The 17,800-nt window shown below is 42.8% G+C and overlaps 1 protein-coding gene across 2 annotated transcripts in view; it reads left to right on the plus strand.

Moving 5' to 3' along the window:
- The window catches only part of ARFGEF3 (ARFGEF family member 3), a 191,558-nt gene that overhangs the window by 5,566 nt on the left and 168,192 nt on the right, over positions 1 to 17,800 (plus strand). For both annotated transcript variants that reach the window (XM_033867776.2, XM_073789656.1), the window contains exon 2: positions 2,089 to 2,140. In XM_033867776.2, the coding sequence (XP_033723667.1) occupies positions 2,089 to 2,140 (52 nt within the window). The remainder of the gene's footprint in view (positions 1 to 2,088; positions 2,141 to 17,800) is intronic.

Below are 17,800 nucleotides of genomic sequence, written 5' to 3' on the forward strand. Positions count from 1 at the left end.
CCTGAGTTGAATATAAACTCTTCTGTGTGATGAGGAAAACCACAGCGATTTGGTTGTTCAGCGTCAGACCCTCTTCTTGGGATGCAGCGTCCAGTTGTCCTGGGCACTGGCTCTGCCCTGTTGACTGCTAGCCTGGACTCACCCATGAGGTGCAGACTCACTCCCTGCATCTGCATCTCAGGCTTTTGTTTTCTCATTATCCTGCCTCATCTTAAGAACTGACTTCAGTCCTTCTAGTTCCTCCCTTGGCCTTGTGACCACAGCATCACCCACCCTGCTGATCCATCTTTCTATTTTGCTATCTGTCTGGCGTACACCCACTGTTTCGCCCCATGGACCGCAGCGGGCCCAGACGCTATCATCATGTTTTGGCCTGTTCTCAGTCCTGAGTCTCAGGGATACATTTGGTGTCCACTGTTCCCTCTGGTCTGTTAGCAGGGTGGGGAGAGATGTTTCTCCTTCCCCAATAAAAATAGTTCAGATCAACAGGGCTTGTTGACTCTAAACAGTGAAGAGAGAAGGCAAGAGTTTGAACAGAAAAACTGGAGACCGGTTGGAGTGTGTGATGTTGTGATTTATAATAAGAAATATATATATATATTTGGTCTTGGTCCCTGTTTCTGGCTCAGAGCTCCTCAAACCCTTGGAATTTCCCAAGTGAAGAGAGCTATAGAGTCATTTGTTAGGTTAATGAAGTGATTGTTGGACCACACGTACGGATGGGGGCTGGCTGCCAGGAAAACCATCCTTTTCAGTCCCACCCCCCTGACCTCCACAGAGGGGAGAGGGGCTGAAGATTGAGTTCAAACACCAGTGGCCAATCAATCATGCCTATGTAATGAAGCCTCCATAAAACCCCCAAAGGATGGGGTTTGGAGCACTTCCCGGCCAATGAACACAGGGACATTTGGCGAGAGTGGTGCACCGAGAGAGCAAGGACTCTCTCTGCCCTTTCTGCACACCTTGCCTCATGCATCTCTAGCATCTGGCTGTTCCTGAGTTATATCCTGTAACATACCAGTAATCTACTAGGTGAGAGTTCCTCTGAGTTCTGTGAGCCATTCTAGCAAATTAGTTAAACCCAAGGAGGGGGTTGTTGGAAACTTTAATTTCTAGCCAGTCGGTCAGAAGCCCAGGTGACAACCGGACTTGAGATTGGCATCTGAAGGTGGGGTGCGGGGGGGTGTTACAGGCTTGTAGGATTGAGCCCAAATCTGTGGGATCTGATGCTCTCTCCAGTTCCTGTCAGAGTTGAGTTAAATTGGAGGACACCCAGCTGCTGTCAGGGAATTGCTTGTTGGTTTGGGAAAACCATCCCCCCCCAACTCTGACGCGCGCGTGCGCACACACACGCAAACACACACACACACACACACACACACACACACACACACACACACACACATTGGAATTGGGTGCAGGATTGTTGGAGCTATTGAAATAGAACAGTTTTTATTTTTGAAGAGAATCGTGAACGTTTCATTATCTCAGCAACTGGAGGCAGCAAGAGGATGAATAGTCCACAGCAATGGTAAAGTACTGAACATCCAGGTCAGAGTCATGAGACTTGGGGGGTGAGCCTCCCAGTCAGTATCCCTAACTATAGTATGATTTTTAAAAAGTTTCATCTGCCGTGTCATAAATGTGTGTGAGATGAGCTGTTGCATAAAGTGCTTTGTGAACTCGAAAGTCTCTCACAAGTATAAGTTATTATTTAAGGGTATTAAAACGGTATTTTCAAGGAAATAGCTTTTCTTTCTCTATTGTTATTGCAAGAATACAACATTTTTAGCCAGGTGCAACTAGATTAAATTGGCACTCTGTTTCAGGTTAGGAATTTAACTACTTATTCTGTCTCTAAGCAAAATGCGTCCTAATCTTTAAGCTCTGAGAGGAAGTCTCGTGGGCTATAGCAAAGGAAAAGGATTTTTAAGTATGGATGATTTGCGTGCAGATAATTGAGAATTGACTATTTATAATTATAGGAATTTCCAGGGGGAAAAAAGAAACTAACGGTGAAATTTGTATACAATCTAAATTCTCAGTCTTTACATATTTATTTTTAACTTTGTAATTTTCCCTTTGCAGAAACCCTGGATAGCGTGGATACCATTGTGAAGATCCCTCCACACTTGCTGAGGTAAGGAGACTGGAGTTGTATAATATAGTGGAAGTAAAAATTGCCCGCTGTGCTGTCCTGAAGGGCCAGAAAACCTCACTGGTTTATAGCATTTTACTTGCTGACTGGTGGCTTTTTTGCCTCAGTGAGCTGGGATATTTCATGAGGTTAGCATGATGGGAAGCTGACTGCACTGATTTCTACCTGTCTTGGAGTGAGTGAAGTCAGTAATCCAAAGGAACCAGCTGTGGAAGTCAGGGATGAAAGGATAAAATTGGTCAAGGAGAGAAATGACCAAAATCTAATTGAGGATGTGGACAGTGGACAGAATCTTCCACTGTGAGTTGGGAAATGGCGCCCCCTTAGTGGGAGAGCAGCCCTGCACCACGTGGGTTGGATTTAAGCTCTCACTGGCCCCTTGGTTGGACACCATCTCGCAAACTCTATAGGCAGCAGCAGCAGCCCTGAGACAGTGAATCTATTTCCCCAATTCCTCAACTTCCCACTCCCCACCCTCCTCCACCATCATGAGAGAAATACATGCTTTTTGTGGAAATTGGGAAAGAGCAAATAAGAAAGTTACCCATAATTACACCACCTAAGGATAACCACTGAACACGGCTTAATAGATTTTCTTAATAGATTTTCCCCCCAGCACACATACAAATTAATATGAAGTTTTATTTACAAGTTTGTTTCCTGCTTGTTTTTTCGGGCAGCACCATATGAAGAACATTTTCTAATGTCAATATATGTTCTTCAAATTAAAATATCGCATATATGTCCATCGTATGGCTGCTGCAACATAAATTATTTCGCAGTTTTCTTATTGTTAGACATTTGGATCGTTTCCAGATTTTTCTTTGAGATTATTAAAAATAATCTTTTGTTGCATATAGTTTCTATATTGTCAGGACACTGATTTATTAGGTATTTTCTCTTTTCAAGTAGATTAAACAAGAGTTATGTTTCTGTCTTTTTAAAAAATGTGTTACTTCTGTAGTGTCTGCTACAGGCTGATATATTGTAAGGTAATTCATATGTTAATCAAACCAAGTGTACTTCTGTGGGTATAAAACTTCTAAATGGGTAGAATGTCTGGCAGCAACAGTCTTGCCTGGAGGAGGTATATTCCAGCTGGGGTATCCATGTGAAAACACTCCAAGAGATACGAAGGTGTGGATGGTTTAAAGGAGACGATTTCCCAATTTCTACCCTTTCTTAAAATTATTTGCTTCAGAACTGATTTTGCCATGTCTCCTTTTCCATTTCACTTCTTAACCTTCTCCTGACAAAGGACAGCTCTTACCCATCCCATCCCGAATCTGACTGTGGTGTGTTTTCCTGGGGTGCAAAACCCTCTTCCTACCAACAAAGGACTATGAAAATATTAGTGTCTGTGTTGATAAAGGGGATGAATACAGTGATCAGGGCACACATCCTTTTGCAGGTTTTTACTTCTTGGTTTTCAACAAAATTGAAGGAGGAGCTAATCTAGTTATGAGATAATAGACAAAAAGATTTTTTGATGATAAATCTCCTTCATTCCTTTCTTATACAAAAAATCGTTTCTTATTGCTTATGTCTTTAAACCTGGGAAAAAAAGGTATGGAATTGATGTTAAACCCCACCTTATTTTAGCAATAGAGAATATTCATCTATAGATATATGAACTAGTTGAGAAAAATAAACAAGCCCTGTTCATTTCTTTAGAAATACATTTCCAATAAAATTGTAATTTCCATGTTAACTATATTAACATTCTTATAATTAATGTTGTTTGGATCAATCATTTGCATCAGAAGAAAATGGAACACTTTTAAGCCTTATAGCCACAGGAAATTTTTAAAACTCACTTTATACACATTTTTGTTACAGAGAAATATAATAGGGAGATTAATAAAATCAAGTGGTAAAGCATGTTATATCAAGAGAAAATTCTCTGGTTGGGGGTGGGGATAAAGTGGAAATACAAATTCCAGGAGACAAAAGAACAATACAGCCTTTTTTACTCTAAAACAAGAGTTTGTTCACGTATTTTTTGATGGACGAAGGTGGTCTTCAAATTGGTGTAGTATTTGGATTTCATTAGATACCTTGAAATGAGTGATACGTTTTAATTAAAATTTTACTAATTCCAATATGCCAGAATTACAGCCTTTGCCATTAATTAAAATTATGGTTAAGAAATTTAAATGTCAACTTAAAATGTGTGAAAAATGGAATTTTAAAATTTTCTTAGTGGCTGTATGAGTAAAAACATTTGATGATACTGCTCTAAAGGTTGTTTCTCTATCCAAAGGGTTGTTGAAGCTACAGTGAGACTTTCTATGGTTTTGGGTCTCTGATAAGGTTTGCCTTCAGCGTTAGGGGCAAGAAGGTGATGATGATACCAGAAGAGGCTCCTGGTACAGTGCCTGGGAATGTTCATCAAAAGACAACTGACATTTTCCAACTCTAGGTGTGTGTGTGACCAAATGAGTTGGAGAAAGTACAGTGTTAATGGGCCGTGTTTGATCCCATTTAGCCACTGAGCGTTGCTTTTGTCCATGGTCTTGAGCTTTACCCCAGAGCCAGCTGGCCATCTTGTTCAGCCATAGGAGGTAATGACAAAATTGGTGGGCAAGTTGCTGGATGAGGAACCGTGGATGAATATGAATATATATATATATATATGTGTGTGTGTGTGTATGTGTGTGTGTGTGTGTGTGCGTTTACATATCTTCACCATTATTAGAAATATGATTCAGAGTATTTGTGTGAATGATAAAAAGCTGGTGATGTCATCCTGTATACGGAGGACTGTGTGTCATTGTATTCCAGATGTGCGACAAAGTCCATCAGGCATTCTTGTACAGAGAACTGAATGTATGGATGAGACATAGCAGATTTAAGGCATGCACTCAGTTTTATATTCCCAGGGAGGAGAATGAAGACAAATGTAGCTGGAAAACACTATTAAGAGGCACCAAGTATAAATGTAGAATTTTATGCATATCAGAAGGTTTCAGTCTGACTGTGATTTGCAATAGTTGGGAGCCCTTCAAAGCCTTTTTCAGGGTATAGGAATAAGCCGGAATTAGGACAAAAACGAGCTATTGAATCAAGTCTGATTGCCTATTTCATTTGATATCAGGGAAGTGATATAATGAGAACATACACCATAGTGGACTTTCCCCCTCTCTTGTGAATCAGTTTTCCTTTAATCCTTTGATTCATCTTCCAGGCATTTTTCTTTTCTTTTCTTTTCTTTCTTTTTTTTTTTTTATGGTACGCAGGCCTCTCACTGCTGTGGCCTCTCCCATTGCGGAGCACAGGCTCCGGACGCGCAGGCTCAGCGGCCATGGCTCACGGGCCCAGCCGCTCCGCGGCATGTGGGATCTTCCCGGGCCGGGGCACGAACCCGTGTCCCCTGCATTGGCAGGCGGACTCTCAACCACTGCGCCACCAGGGAAGCCTTCTTCCAGGCATTTTTAAGCCCACAGGGCACTTACTCTGTCCATTATTATGTTTAACATGGCATCTTTCTATTGTTTGAGCACAATAAATCTAAAAAAAAATTTTAAATGTAGGCACTGTAAATATTTGCTTATAAGAAAGAACTTGGATATGTTAATTTTTTTTCTTCAGTTATATTTCTATTTTAATGAGTTTTTTCTTCAATGATATTTAGTATACGAGAAAGAAGCCAGGTTCATAAACTATTTCTTGGCATTCTGATTTCGTATTCAGATTGTTTCCATTTCTGTTACGTAATCACGTAGAAGTGATTATTTGTAGATTTTTTTGTTGTTTCAGGTTTTGGAAAGAGCTATGAGGACTAAATCAAATCCCAAATACTTTTTAAAAGTTAAAAAAAAATTTTTTTTAGTGGGAGGCAGGGAGACGCAAGAGGGAAGAGATATGGGGATATATGTATATGTATAGCTGATTCACTTTGTTATAAAGCAGAAACTAACACACCATTGTAAAGCAATTATACTCCAATAAAGATGTTAAAAAAATTTTTAACTGATTTTTATTGGAGTATAGTTGATTCACAATGATGTGTTAGTTTCTGCTGTACAGCAAAGTGAATCAGTTATACATATACATATATCCACTCTTTTTTAGATTCTTTTCCCATATAGGTCATTACAGAGTATTGAGTAGAGTTCCCTGTGCTATACAGTCGGTTCTTATTAGTTATCTATTTTATATATAGTAGTGTGTATATGTCAATCCCAATGTCCCAATTTATCCTTCTCTTCCCCCTTTCCCCCTTAGTAACCATAAGTTTGTTCTCTATATCTGTGACTCTGTTTCTGTTTTGTAAATAAGTTCATTTATACCCTTTTTTTAGACTCCATAAGCAATATCATATGATATTTGTCTTTCTCTGTCTGGCTTAACTTCATTGAATATGCCAATCTCTAGGTCCATCCATGTTGCTGCAAATGGCATTATTTTGTTCTTTTTTATGGCTGAATAATATCCCATAGTATATACGTACCACATCTTCCTTACCCATTCATCTGTTGATGTACATTTAGGTTGCTTCCATGTCCTGGCTATTGTAAATAGTGCTGCAATGAACATTGGGGTGCAAGTATAATATCTTTTTGAATTATGTTTTTCTCCAGGTATATGCCCAGGAATGGGATTACAGGATCATATGGTAGCTCTATTTTTAGATTTTTAAGGAACCTCCATACTGTTCTCCATAGTGGCTGTACCAATTTACATTCCCACCAACAGTGTAGGAGGGTTTCCTTTCTCCACACCCTCTCCAGAGTTTACTATTTGTAGATTTTTTGATGATGGCCATTCTGATCGGTGTGAGGTGATGATACCTCATTATAGTTTTGATTTGCATTTTTCTAATAATTAGTGATGTTGAGCATCTTTTCATGTGTCTCTGGCCATCTGTGTGTCTTCTTTGGAGAAATGTCTGTTTAGATCTTCTACCCATTTTCTGATTGGGTTGTTTTTTTTTTTTGATATTGAGCTGCAAGAGCTGTTTGCATATTTTGGAAATTAATCCCTTGTTGGTTGCTTTGTTTGCAAATGTTTTCTCCCATTCTGGCTTTTCTTTTCGTTTTGTTTATGGTTTCCATTGCTGTGCATCAAATACTTTTGCTGTGCTGATTTTCTTATTTTTGCTTTTGCCATTAATTGACTGCTTTTCAAGTTAAATATGTTAACATTCTGATAGATAATTACTAATACTGTTCTGATCAATTGTGTATGTTAGTAGTGATAGCTCAAACCAGAAGAAAATTGAAACCTTGAAAGAACTATGGTTGTATTATCTTTTTTTTTTTGCCATTGATTGCTCTGAGGACTTCTTGTGAAAACAAAAGTCTAGATGTCACGTGAATGCTTTTAGTGACTCTGGTGACTGGAGTTTGTCATGCATAAGGCACTGAAGGGGAGAAACCCACAGAAAAAAGTTTTAGCTGGAATGAAGGAGTGGTCAGAGGCATTGCTTATTTCTGCCCTGGGCTCTTTCGCTGAGCAAATGCCTACTCCCGTTGGTGATACGGTGAGCAGCCTTAGCAACCAGGATGGGGATTCACGCAGAGTGCCCAGTGAGATTGAATGTCAGGGATGGAGGAAGGGCTAGGGAACCCGCCCTGTGGAATATTTCCCAAGTTTGTTAGTAGATAGTTATATGAAAATCTTTCCACCTTCCTGCCCATAGTCTTGCTTTTGATCTTGGGGGTGAGACTTAAGCACCCTTATCTTCCTCCATGTGGAGACTGGACCCTCACTGTCTTTCCTCCTCTCTCCCCTCTTCTTATACTTCAGATCTTACACAGCTTCACGGGGTTGAATAAAACCTGTGAGTTGGTGGGCCATCGCGGTGTGCCCACACTCGAGAAAGAGGCCTTCCAGAGCTCAGGCTGTCACTCAGGTTGGGGTTACCATCTCCTTGGCCTCCTTGTGTGACTAGCAAAAGGCAGCTTAGATTGATCACTCACAGTGACACACTTGGTAAAATGTCTCTGCCCAAGTCAAGGTATTGCTAATAGTTACTGACTGTTGTTGTTGGCTGCTGGTCTTTCAGCCAAGTAAGAAATAAGTCCCGGAAGCTGCTGAACAAGAGCTATTAGTAGTTAACAACATTAAATGTTTTCTCTTCCCGTTTTTCTACTTCCTCTCACCCCCTACACCTCTTCCTTTTTCCCTGTGGTTTTGGGAATCAAGTAATATAACCAGAGTAACCTGATCATTTATGGAATTTTCAGGGCTGCTCTGGTTTTTGTTATGAATATTTAGGGCTGATGTCTGTTTTGTGAGGCCGTCACCAGGCTTGAGCCCACCTGGAGGTACCGTAACTTCTGTAATGTTTAGCTTCATGCACGTTGATGCATTGGTCTTCCCCTTCTGTGCCCCACTGTCTTTGTGATGGCTTGGTTATGATGATACCTACATCTGTCTGATCATTTTTCTCTCTGAAGTGTTGAAAAGCTTATATTTTTATCTAACCGTATATGTTAGTAGGAAAAGGGCTTATGCCATTTCTGTGGACCGTTCAGTACCATTGTTGTTTGCAGTCATTGACTCTTTTAGAACATTCTTGACCTGCTGGCGCATTCCCAGGGAATGTTCTTCCCTTTCTGATGGACTCCTGCAGTGTTCTTCTGCTTCCGAGTCTTGGTTGGAAGCGGTCAGCTTCTGTGCTGGCATCTGGGCCAGAATGTCCTGCCTGCTGTCTTCTCTAGTGGATTTGAAACTCGAAATCCTGCCTGGAGACTGTCATACAGAGTGAAGTAAGTCAGAAAGAGGAAAACAAATACCGTATGCTAACACATATATATGGAATCTAAAAAAAAAAAAAAAAAAAGGTTCTGAAGAACCTAGGAGCAAGACAGGAATAAAGACTTAGACATAGAGAATGGACTTGAGGACATGGGGAGGGGGAAGGGTAAGCTGGGACGAAGTGAGAGAGTGGCATGGACATATATACACTACCAAATGTAAAATAGCTAGCTAGTGGGAAGCAGCTGCATAGCACAGGGAGCTCAGCTCGGTGCTTTGTGACCACCTAGAGGGGTGGGATAGGGAAGGTGGGAGGGAGACGCAAGAGGGAGGAGATGTGGGGCTATATGTATACGTATAGCTGATTCACTTTGTTATACAGCAGAAACTAACACACCATTGTAAACCAATTACACTCCAATAAAGATGTTAAAAAAAAAGAAACTCAAAATCCTGGAGCGTTGGGTCTGGATACCCTCACATGGCTCTTTGTGGATCTGCAAGGAGGGTGCTTTTCAGCCCGTGCCGAGGCCCACAGACGTTCGGCCTCTACCACTTTGGACATCATGGCTGAGCTGCCTGCTCCTGTGTGTACTACTCCATCTTCCCTGCCAGATTTCCAAGAGGCTCACTCTCCCAGGACTGGGACCAGGGTGAGGTGAGTGAGGCTGAGTTGTACAAGTACATGCCAGATCCTGTCTCAACATTTTTATGTTTTGCTCATCATAGAATTTTTACATTAATTTTGAGTTTTTCAAATGTGACCTTAAAATGTTATTTATCTCGAGGGCTGAGATTTTAGTGCTCCCTTAAATTTTGTACCCAAGGCCAACTCCCTTACCCTAGTTCTGGCCCCACACTCCCCATTCTGTCAGAAAGTTCTCGCAGCTTCCGAGGCCAGCCACATTCAAGTCAAGCTCTATTCTGCCTCCTCCAGGTTCTACAGACTGTGGTCCTGTCCTGCTTTGAATCGCACCTCAGTGGCAGGCACCATCAGAGAAACAAGCCTTTCCCATGACCAAGGACACGTTTAGTAAGGCCCCCACTCCAGGATACCCTCTTGCACATGTACTAGGGTTTCACAGAGGGGCATTTCCCAATCTCTGCCCCTCCTCCTTTGGGGACCCTCTCATACGTTGAAGTAGAGCATACTTGTTACAAGTCCTCTTCCTTTTGCCAAGACCAAGACAGCAGGTCTGGAGGTCTATAGTTAGCAATCCAATACTCCCCTTTATATGGGACACTAAAATAATAGGGGGATGTTTTCTGAGCTGCTCTCTTCATCAAAATTGTCCACTGTGTGTCTCGTAGCATGCAATCTTTCTCACTTCCTCTTCCTACTTACCCTTGAAGACTGAGCTACGGTGATCTTTCTCTCCTTCATACTCTCACTGTACTCTTCACATGATTCTGCCATGGCATTTATCAATCAGGTTGGCTGTTGTTTAGGGAGTCTGTTCTGAGCCCCTATCCTCAAGGAGTTCATATATATAAATTATTCATCTTTTCACCCCCTAGTTCAGTGCCTCTCCAGACTCTGCATCTCAGGGAACCTGTGTCCTCATCACCTAGATTCTTGGAAAACATACTGTTTGGAAGAATCTGTGCCAGAATGGGAATCTCAGCTTTGGCGACAGAACCTCTAATATCTCACTGGCCGAAATAGTAGGTCCCAAAGAGTAGACCGGAAACCCAACACCCAATCCATTGACCTCAGCTAACATAGGCTTAAACTCCTTACTCTCTACTCAACCAAAGCCCTGACTAGTCTAATGTGTATTATTAGATTGAGGTTGAGGGCTGGTGATAGTTATCAAGACCCTGATTACTATTCTGTATCAAAGGACACTGAATATACAAGAGGTTCAGCTCTCATTGGGTTCCCATGAAGAGTCCTTGGCCCACCTGGAAGAAGCACGCAGCCTGCCGTACACCGCCCCAGCATGAATTTGACCTGGAGTATTTCTGTTCTAAAGAACTCAAGAATCTCCACCTCCATCCCTCTCCAATCCAGGATTTTCCCTTTCTCTAAGCCCTAACTTACAACGGGACTGGTCCAGATGAGATAAAACCGTCAAGGGAATCCTTGAGCAATTTTGTTGAAAGACAGCCATTGGCAGCAAACCTCTTGTTGGCATTTCTCAGTGCCCTTTGGGAACAATCCCAGACATTACTCCAGCCGTGGCTCAGCTGCCATTTTGCCATTGGCAGCAAACCTCTTGTTGGCATTTCTCAGTGCCCTTGGGGAACCATCACACATATACCTCCAGCCGTGGCTCAGCTGCCATTTTGTTTGCCTTCTCCATGGTTGTTCAGAGTCAACCTCAGCCTAATTACTTTCCTTCTGCCAGTTGCAGTTCCCAGAAAGACTAACAGCCTCCTTCGCATTTATCCTTATATGGCCCCCACCCCTTCCCATCCCCACCCCAGCTGAGCCTCTACCCAGCTTCATTTTGCCTTCCTGGTCCAGACACTTCTCTCAGCCCAGATGTTGACATGTTCCTCCTTATTTTGATCTGGGGACCTGCTGAGCTTTCCTGTAGGGTAAGAACACATTCGGTAGCATTTATACTTGGAGAGAACCATCCATAATAGCTTCCTATTCTTTGTATGGTTTTAATTGCTTTTCTGCTGCTTTTATCTATTTTAGTGCTTTAGTTCTGTGTTTTGAGCCCTGGGGCAACTTCTACAGGTTGTGGAAATTTTTTTTTTTAATTTATTTTTTACTTTCGGCTGCATTAGCTCTTTGTTGCTGCACGTGGGCTTTCTCTAGTTGTAGTGAGCGGGGGCTACTCTTCCTTGTGGTGGGCGGGCTTCTCATTGCGGTGGCTTCTCTTGTTGTGGAGCACGGACTCTAGGCCCGTAGTTTTGGCACGTGGGCTCAGTAGTTGTGACTCGCAACCTCAGTAGTTGTGACTCACGGGCTCAGTAGTTGTGGCTCACGGGCTCTAGAGTACAGGCTCACTTAGTTGTGGCGCACAAGCTTAGTTGCTCTGCAGCATGTGGGATCTTCCTGGGCCAGGGCTCGAACCCGTGTCCCCTGCATTGGCAGGCGACTGCCCCACCAGGGAAGTTCTTTTGTTTGTTTTTTAATTGAAGAAATAAGTGTCTCCACATCAACTGGGAAGGACTGTGTGTGATTTAAAATGGAGCAGTGGGTTTCGGCAGGCAGTTTGGATGTCATCATTTGTTTTTTCCACTTCTTATGTCATGGAGAAGTGTTGGGCTCCCCTTGCTACCTCCTGCTGTCAAGAGGAGGAGGCAAAGGGTGCCAGTGTAGAATTCCCAGGTCCTTCAGCTTATGCTGACTGAAGGGAGGATGTTAGCATAAATGTAGGACAGGTGCTTCTGATGAGGCTTCCACGTTATTCCAGGTAAATTGCAAACATCTGTGCTTCTCCTGGATTTAAACTCATTGTGAGGTCTCCTCTCTTGGCGGTTTCCGGCTTTCCTCCATAGCACGGCTGACTTCTGTTTGCAGAGACGTGCAAATGTAAGTAAGGTTTGGCTCTCTTGATCTTTTTCTGGTTCTGCACCAGAAATAAATATACATATAGAAGGCTTTAGGTACTTTGGTTAGTCTAAGCCTGGCTCAGTCTTAGAGAAGTCTTTATCCCACGGAGCCATGAAAGGAAAAATGGAGGGAGCTGTCAATCTTGCCCGGGGTCAGTGGGAATCATTTAAGTGACCGAGGGCCTGCCAGGAAGTCGACCTGAACTGTTCCGGCTCCCTGAGATCTGGCTGCCCCTAAACAGGTGAGCAGAGTGACATTTCTGTGTTAGCTCCAAAACCCCTCTGCAGGGAGAAAGTGGCATGTGGAATAGCCGGTAAGCCCACCCTTTAGCAGTGGGGCTGCTGAAATATCCACGTTAGAAATCAAGGTGCCCCGAAGATCTAGTTTCTCTTTTTCCTTTCCCTATTGCTGTGGAAACAAAGAGTATTCCTGTCACCTTTTAACATAGTATAAGGGACAGTACTATATACTGTTTCCTAACTTACAAACAGCTGCTTCTGTGTATCTGTCAGCCTGTAAAGCCAATTCTAATGGTTTTTGTGTTCTAACCCCTTTGATAAGGAAGACTTACAATTAACTCTCGATTATAAAGCTTCTCCTTGTTAATAGCCCTGGACCTAAAAGCACTTTAAATGATGCAGTCAGAGACGTGCATAACCTACCCAAGCTGGGATGTAGAGGTTATTGGGCTTGAGTGATATTTTGGGATGTGAGCAACATATTAATGTTCAAAACCAGCCATGACCACTCATCCTTCCTTTGTAACAAGTAGTTGATGTCCTTTATTTTTTGGCACTTAGCGCTAAAGGGAAGTGTTAGAAGGAAACATACTCAATTTTGAAAAAGTCTAACAGTCCAATCATGAGTTTTCCTTCTTGGGTTTTCATTCCTTTTGGGTGGAATGAAGGTAGGAGTTTTGCTGTGTGGGCTAGTCTGTGCGTGCTCTTTATAATTAAACGGTGTCTTACAGGCAATTTAGGTCCAGATCTCCTGCTTTAATTTCAAAGTATGAATCTGAGAAATTGTTTACATTGACGGGTTATAAAAATGGATTCCAAGAGATGGGTAGGGACCTTAGCTTATCGATTCAGTGATGTAAATGGCTCAGTGAGGTATTTGAATCTCTCTTTTTCACCCGCTAGAACCTTTCTACTGCGGATGGTACAAAGACTAGAATCGTATTTAGTTTCTTTGGACATCTTTGTTTATTAACTATTTCATATTTATATTTTACTGCATAGTTATGTGTAGTTGAACTGTTTATAACTCAGTAGGATTATGTAATTACATAATGCCCTGATACATATTTTTCAAGCTAAGTCCAATTAATTTGACACAGGAGCTCTCCCTTTATCTGTTTTATAGTTCAGTACTGTTAATACGATGCTTCTTGGCATGCTTAATTGCCTGTGATTCACATGTTCCCAACTAAGTTTGGGACGTTCTACTAAGTCAACATTTTTCAACCTTTATTATGTGCCAGGGACTCTTAGGTGTTATACATGCTGGTCTCCATCCTGCCTGCTCTCCTGTGAGGTGGGGGGAAGCCCTGAGATGGAAAGACTCCTTGAACCAGTCTGGGACAGTCAGGACTTGGGGTCAAAGTTCACCTTCTTAACCCATTACAGAGTATTACCTCTCCCATTATTGACTTAACACAGAAGTTTCTGTTTTCTGATTTGTAATTTATGTGAAAAGCTGAGATATATAAAACTAAACTTCATGCAACAAATTATTTGACGAAGCACCATGATTGTAAAGGACTCTTGGGAAATCGGCTATAGTTAGCCACTGCTCATTTATGAGTACAATTTACCAATGTTGGAATATCAATGAGACCATTTTGTATTGAAAACAACTTTAAGTGCAATCTCTGAGGAGCTAGAGCTTTTAAAAGAGGGAGTGTCCTATATGCAGATGAGGGGCGAGCCACGAATTATTAGAGCTTTCGAGATTAATGTGTAGATGTGACTTTGCCAGGAAATGACCTAAATTGATTTCTCCTGTCTGAAAGGCAAAAGGAGACTTCAGATGAAAGAGATGTTAGTCTGGGATTGATGTGAATACACACTGGGAAGCCTGGGTAATTATGTGATTCAAAAACGAACCCTTACCTCTCCAGGTTTCTGCTTACGTGCTAGAGGGAAGAATCTAAGTAGCAACTGAGGTGCTTTCTTTAGGGATGGTTAAGATGAGGAAACCTGCAGAATTACCAAGAGAAGACTTATGGCAGAACTCATTTTTAGGCCTAAACTAAAGGAATATATCTAGAACGGGTTGTATTTTGAATGGGGGCGGACCTAGGCTCATTTTTAATTTAGTGACATCCAGAGAGCTGTTGCATTTCAAAGATTTTTTTTTTTTCCTCTCCCCATTGCTGGCTTTGTTTTGTAAACCCCATTTTGTTTTTCTGTATTTACCAGCTGGGAGGAAAGTCCTTCTAAAACAAAAGGGGTTTTGTGTGCTTATTTCAGAGAGGTTGGTAGAGAAGCCGGGAAACTGGGTCCAGCTGTGCAGGAGCTGAGTCCTGGGGAGAGGGCAGAGGGAGGGCCCTGAGCACAGAGGCCGCCCAGCTTGGGCCGTGGAGGGCTGCGGACCCTCCAGGATTTTCACTCCATCTCTGTCTCTGAAATAAAGCTGGATGTGGATGATAAGGCCAGTAACATGATATTTGCTGAAACGGGGGAGGAGAGCATGCATGTGTTTCAGAGATAGTAAAAATATAGATGTAATTTCAAGTCAGTCGGGTATTTGATCAAGAAAGAAAGCGATTGTTAGTTTAAGGTGTGCGCGCCCACGCATTCAGTACAGCGGACGCCTTTATAAATATTTGTTCGCGCTGATTGCCTTGCAGCTCTGGGTCCTGAATGTCCACATCTCTGTCGGCGGCATCTGGAGCCCTGATCGGTAGTAGGAGGACAGTGCGAGGGGGATCTGGGCTCTGGGGAAAGAGGCAGTGGCTGGGGTGAGCAGGTGTCCTGGGTTTGGAGTTAGGGCCGAGCAAACAGCGTTCTGTGGGCTGGAAACACAGTGGGAAACAAAACACAGAATCTCTCCTCTAAGAGCCCACCGCTTGTTGAGGGGAAGGCAAACATAATCGTAATACATTAGGTCCTGGGTGCAAGTCCTGGTGCTCCCATGAGGGGCCATTGGGACCCTGAGCTAGTCATTTTGCCTGTCAGCTTCTGTGAGTGGATATGGACACGGAAGGATGGGCACTGGTGAAGGTAGGTACCTCTGTTTTCCCCCTGTGATCACTGACCGAGCAGTAGATGTAAAGGAGACAGATCTGCAGGGACCACATTGCAGGCCACAGGTGCGGACCAGCTCTCCCTAGCAAGGGCTCACCATGCCTGCCTGCTGCCACCTGCCTCCTGGGCAGGGGAAGAGCCTCTGTTTTCCCTCCCGCATCTTCATATTTCCTCAGCATCCTAGTGAGAAAGCAGCTTCTAGCCCACAGGGTTTGTCTCAGGGCCCTCTGTGTCACTGGCATATATATATATATATATATATATATATATATATACATTTTTTTCCAGCTTTATTGAGATATAATTGACATATAACGTTGTGTAAATTTAAGGTATAAAATGTGATGACTTAAGTATATATTGTGAAATGACCACCACAATAAGGTTAGTTAACGCATCCATCACCTCACATAGTTTGTGTGCGTGGTGAGAACTTTTGAGATTTACTCTCTTAGCAATTTTCAAGTATATAATAACATTATTAACTAGAGTCACCATTCTGTACATTAGATGGCCAGAATTTATTCATCTTACAACTGGAAGCTTGTACCCTTTGACCTCTTTCACCCATCCCCCCACCCCGTGTCTGCGGCAAGCACCAATCCGTCTACTGCATTTTTATGTGTTTGGTTTTTAGATTCCACATATGAGATCATACAGTATCTGTCTTTTTCTGACTTATTTCACTTAGCGTAATGCCCTCAAGCCTCATCCATGTTATTGTAAATGGCAGGTTTTCCTTCCTTTTAGAGCTGAGTAATTTTCCACTGTGTGTCTGTGTGTGTGTGTGTGTGTGTGTGTGTGTGTATACACACACACACACACACACATGCAAATCATTGTGATTTATAATAAATATTGAATACACATACAGTTGGCCCTTGAACGACACACGTTTGAACTGTGAGGGTCCTGTCCTCTTATACACAGATTTTTTTCACTTAATGCATACTACAGTACCACATGATCCGAGGTTGGTTGAATCCACAGATGCAGAACCAAGGATGAGGAGGGCCGCCTGTAAAGTTATACTTGGATTTTCTACTGCAGGTGGTCGCCACTCCTAACCCCCACGGTGTTCAAGGGTATTTGGTCTTCATCCCATTTCTGGAACCAGAACTCCTAAAACTCTTGGAAATGCTTAAGTGACTAGAGTGAAAGAGGTGTTTTCTGTTATGTTAACGAGGTTAATGAGGTGACTTTGGAAAGCACCTAAGGGTGGGGGCCGGCTGGGTGGAGCCAGCCACATGATTGGAGGGCTGGCGCTTTCAGCCCCACTCCTGGACCTCTGCGGAGGGGAGAGGGGCTGGGGGTCGAGTTCAGTAGCGTAGAGCCAATGATTTAATCGATCGTGCCTACGTCATGAAGCCTCCAGGATTCAGACAGCTTCTTTGTGGAGATTTGCAGAGAGTGGAGCGCTTTGGAGAGAGCAGGGAAGCTCCTTCCCACACACCTTGCCCTCTGCATCTCTTCCATCTGGCTGTTCCTGAGCTATGTCCTTATATAATAAACCGATAATCTAGTAAGTAAAATGTTTCTCTGAGTTCTCCGAGCCGCTCTAGCAAATTCATCCAACCTAAGGAGGGTGTGCTGAGAACGTCCACTCTGTGGCAGGTCGGTCTGAAACACAGGTAACAACCTAAACTTGTGATTGGCATCTGAAGCAGGGGTGGGGGTGGTTGAGTCTTGTGGGACTTAACTGGAATTTGATGCTGTCCCCAGGTAGACAGCGTTTTGAGTTGAACTGTAGGACACCCCACTGATGTTGGAGAGTTGCTTGGTGGTGGGGGGGACTCCCCCGTTGGAACTGGGTGCAGAAAATCACATTTTCTTTATCTGTTCTGCTGAAAACTTGGCCTCTGCGCTGGTACTGAATCGAAATCTGAGACAGAGTTTTGGGTGAAGTAGAAAAGAATAGCTTTATTGCTTTGCCAGGCAAAGGGGGACACAGTGGGCTCGTGCCCCTCAAAAACTGTATGTCCCAACTTGGATTTGGTGAGGAGTTTTATAGCAAAGTTTCCAGGCCGGGGTTGCTGATAATATTAGGGTGTGTGCAGGGTCTGCCCTCCTTTAATCTGGCCTCAGGTGGTCTCTCCTTAGTGAGCTTCTCAGGTTCCTTTAATGGTCTCAATTGGTCTCTTGGTAAACTTCTCTGGTTCCTTTAATCTGGCC

Source organism: Tursiops truncatus, chromosome 12 (genome assembly GCF_011762595.2).
Source record: "Tursiops truncatus isolate mTurTru1 chromosome 12, mTurTru1.mat.Y, whole genome shotgun sequence".
In the NCBI taxonomy this organism is placed as follows: domain Eukaryota; kingdom Metazoa; phylum Chordata; class Mammalia; order Artiodactyla; family Delphinidae; genus Tursiops; species Tursiops truncatus.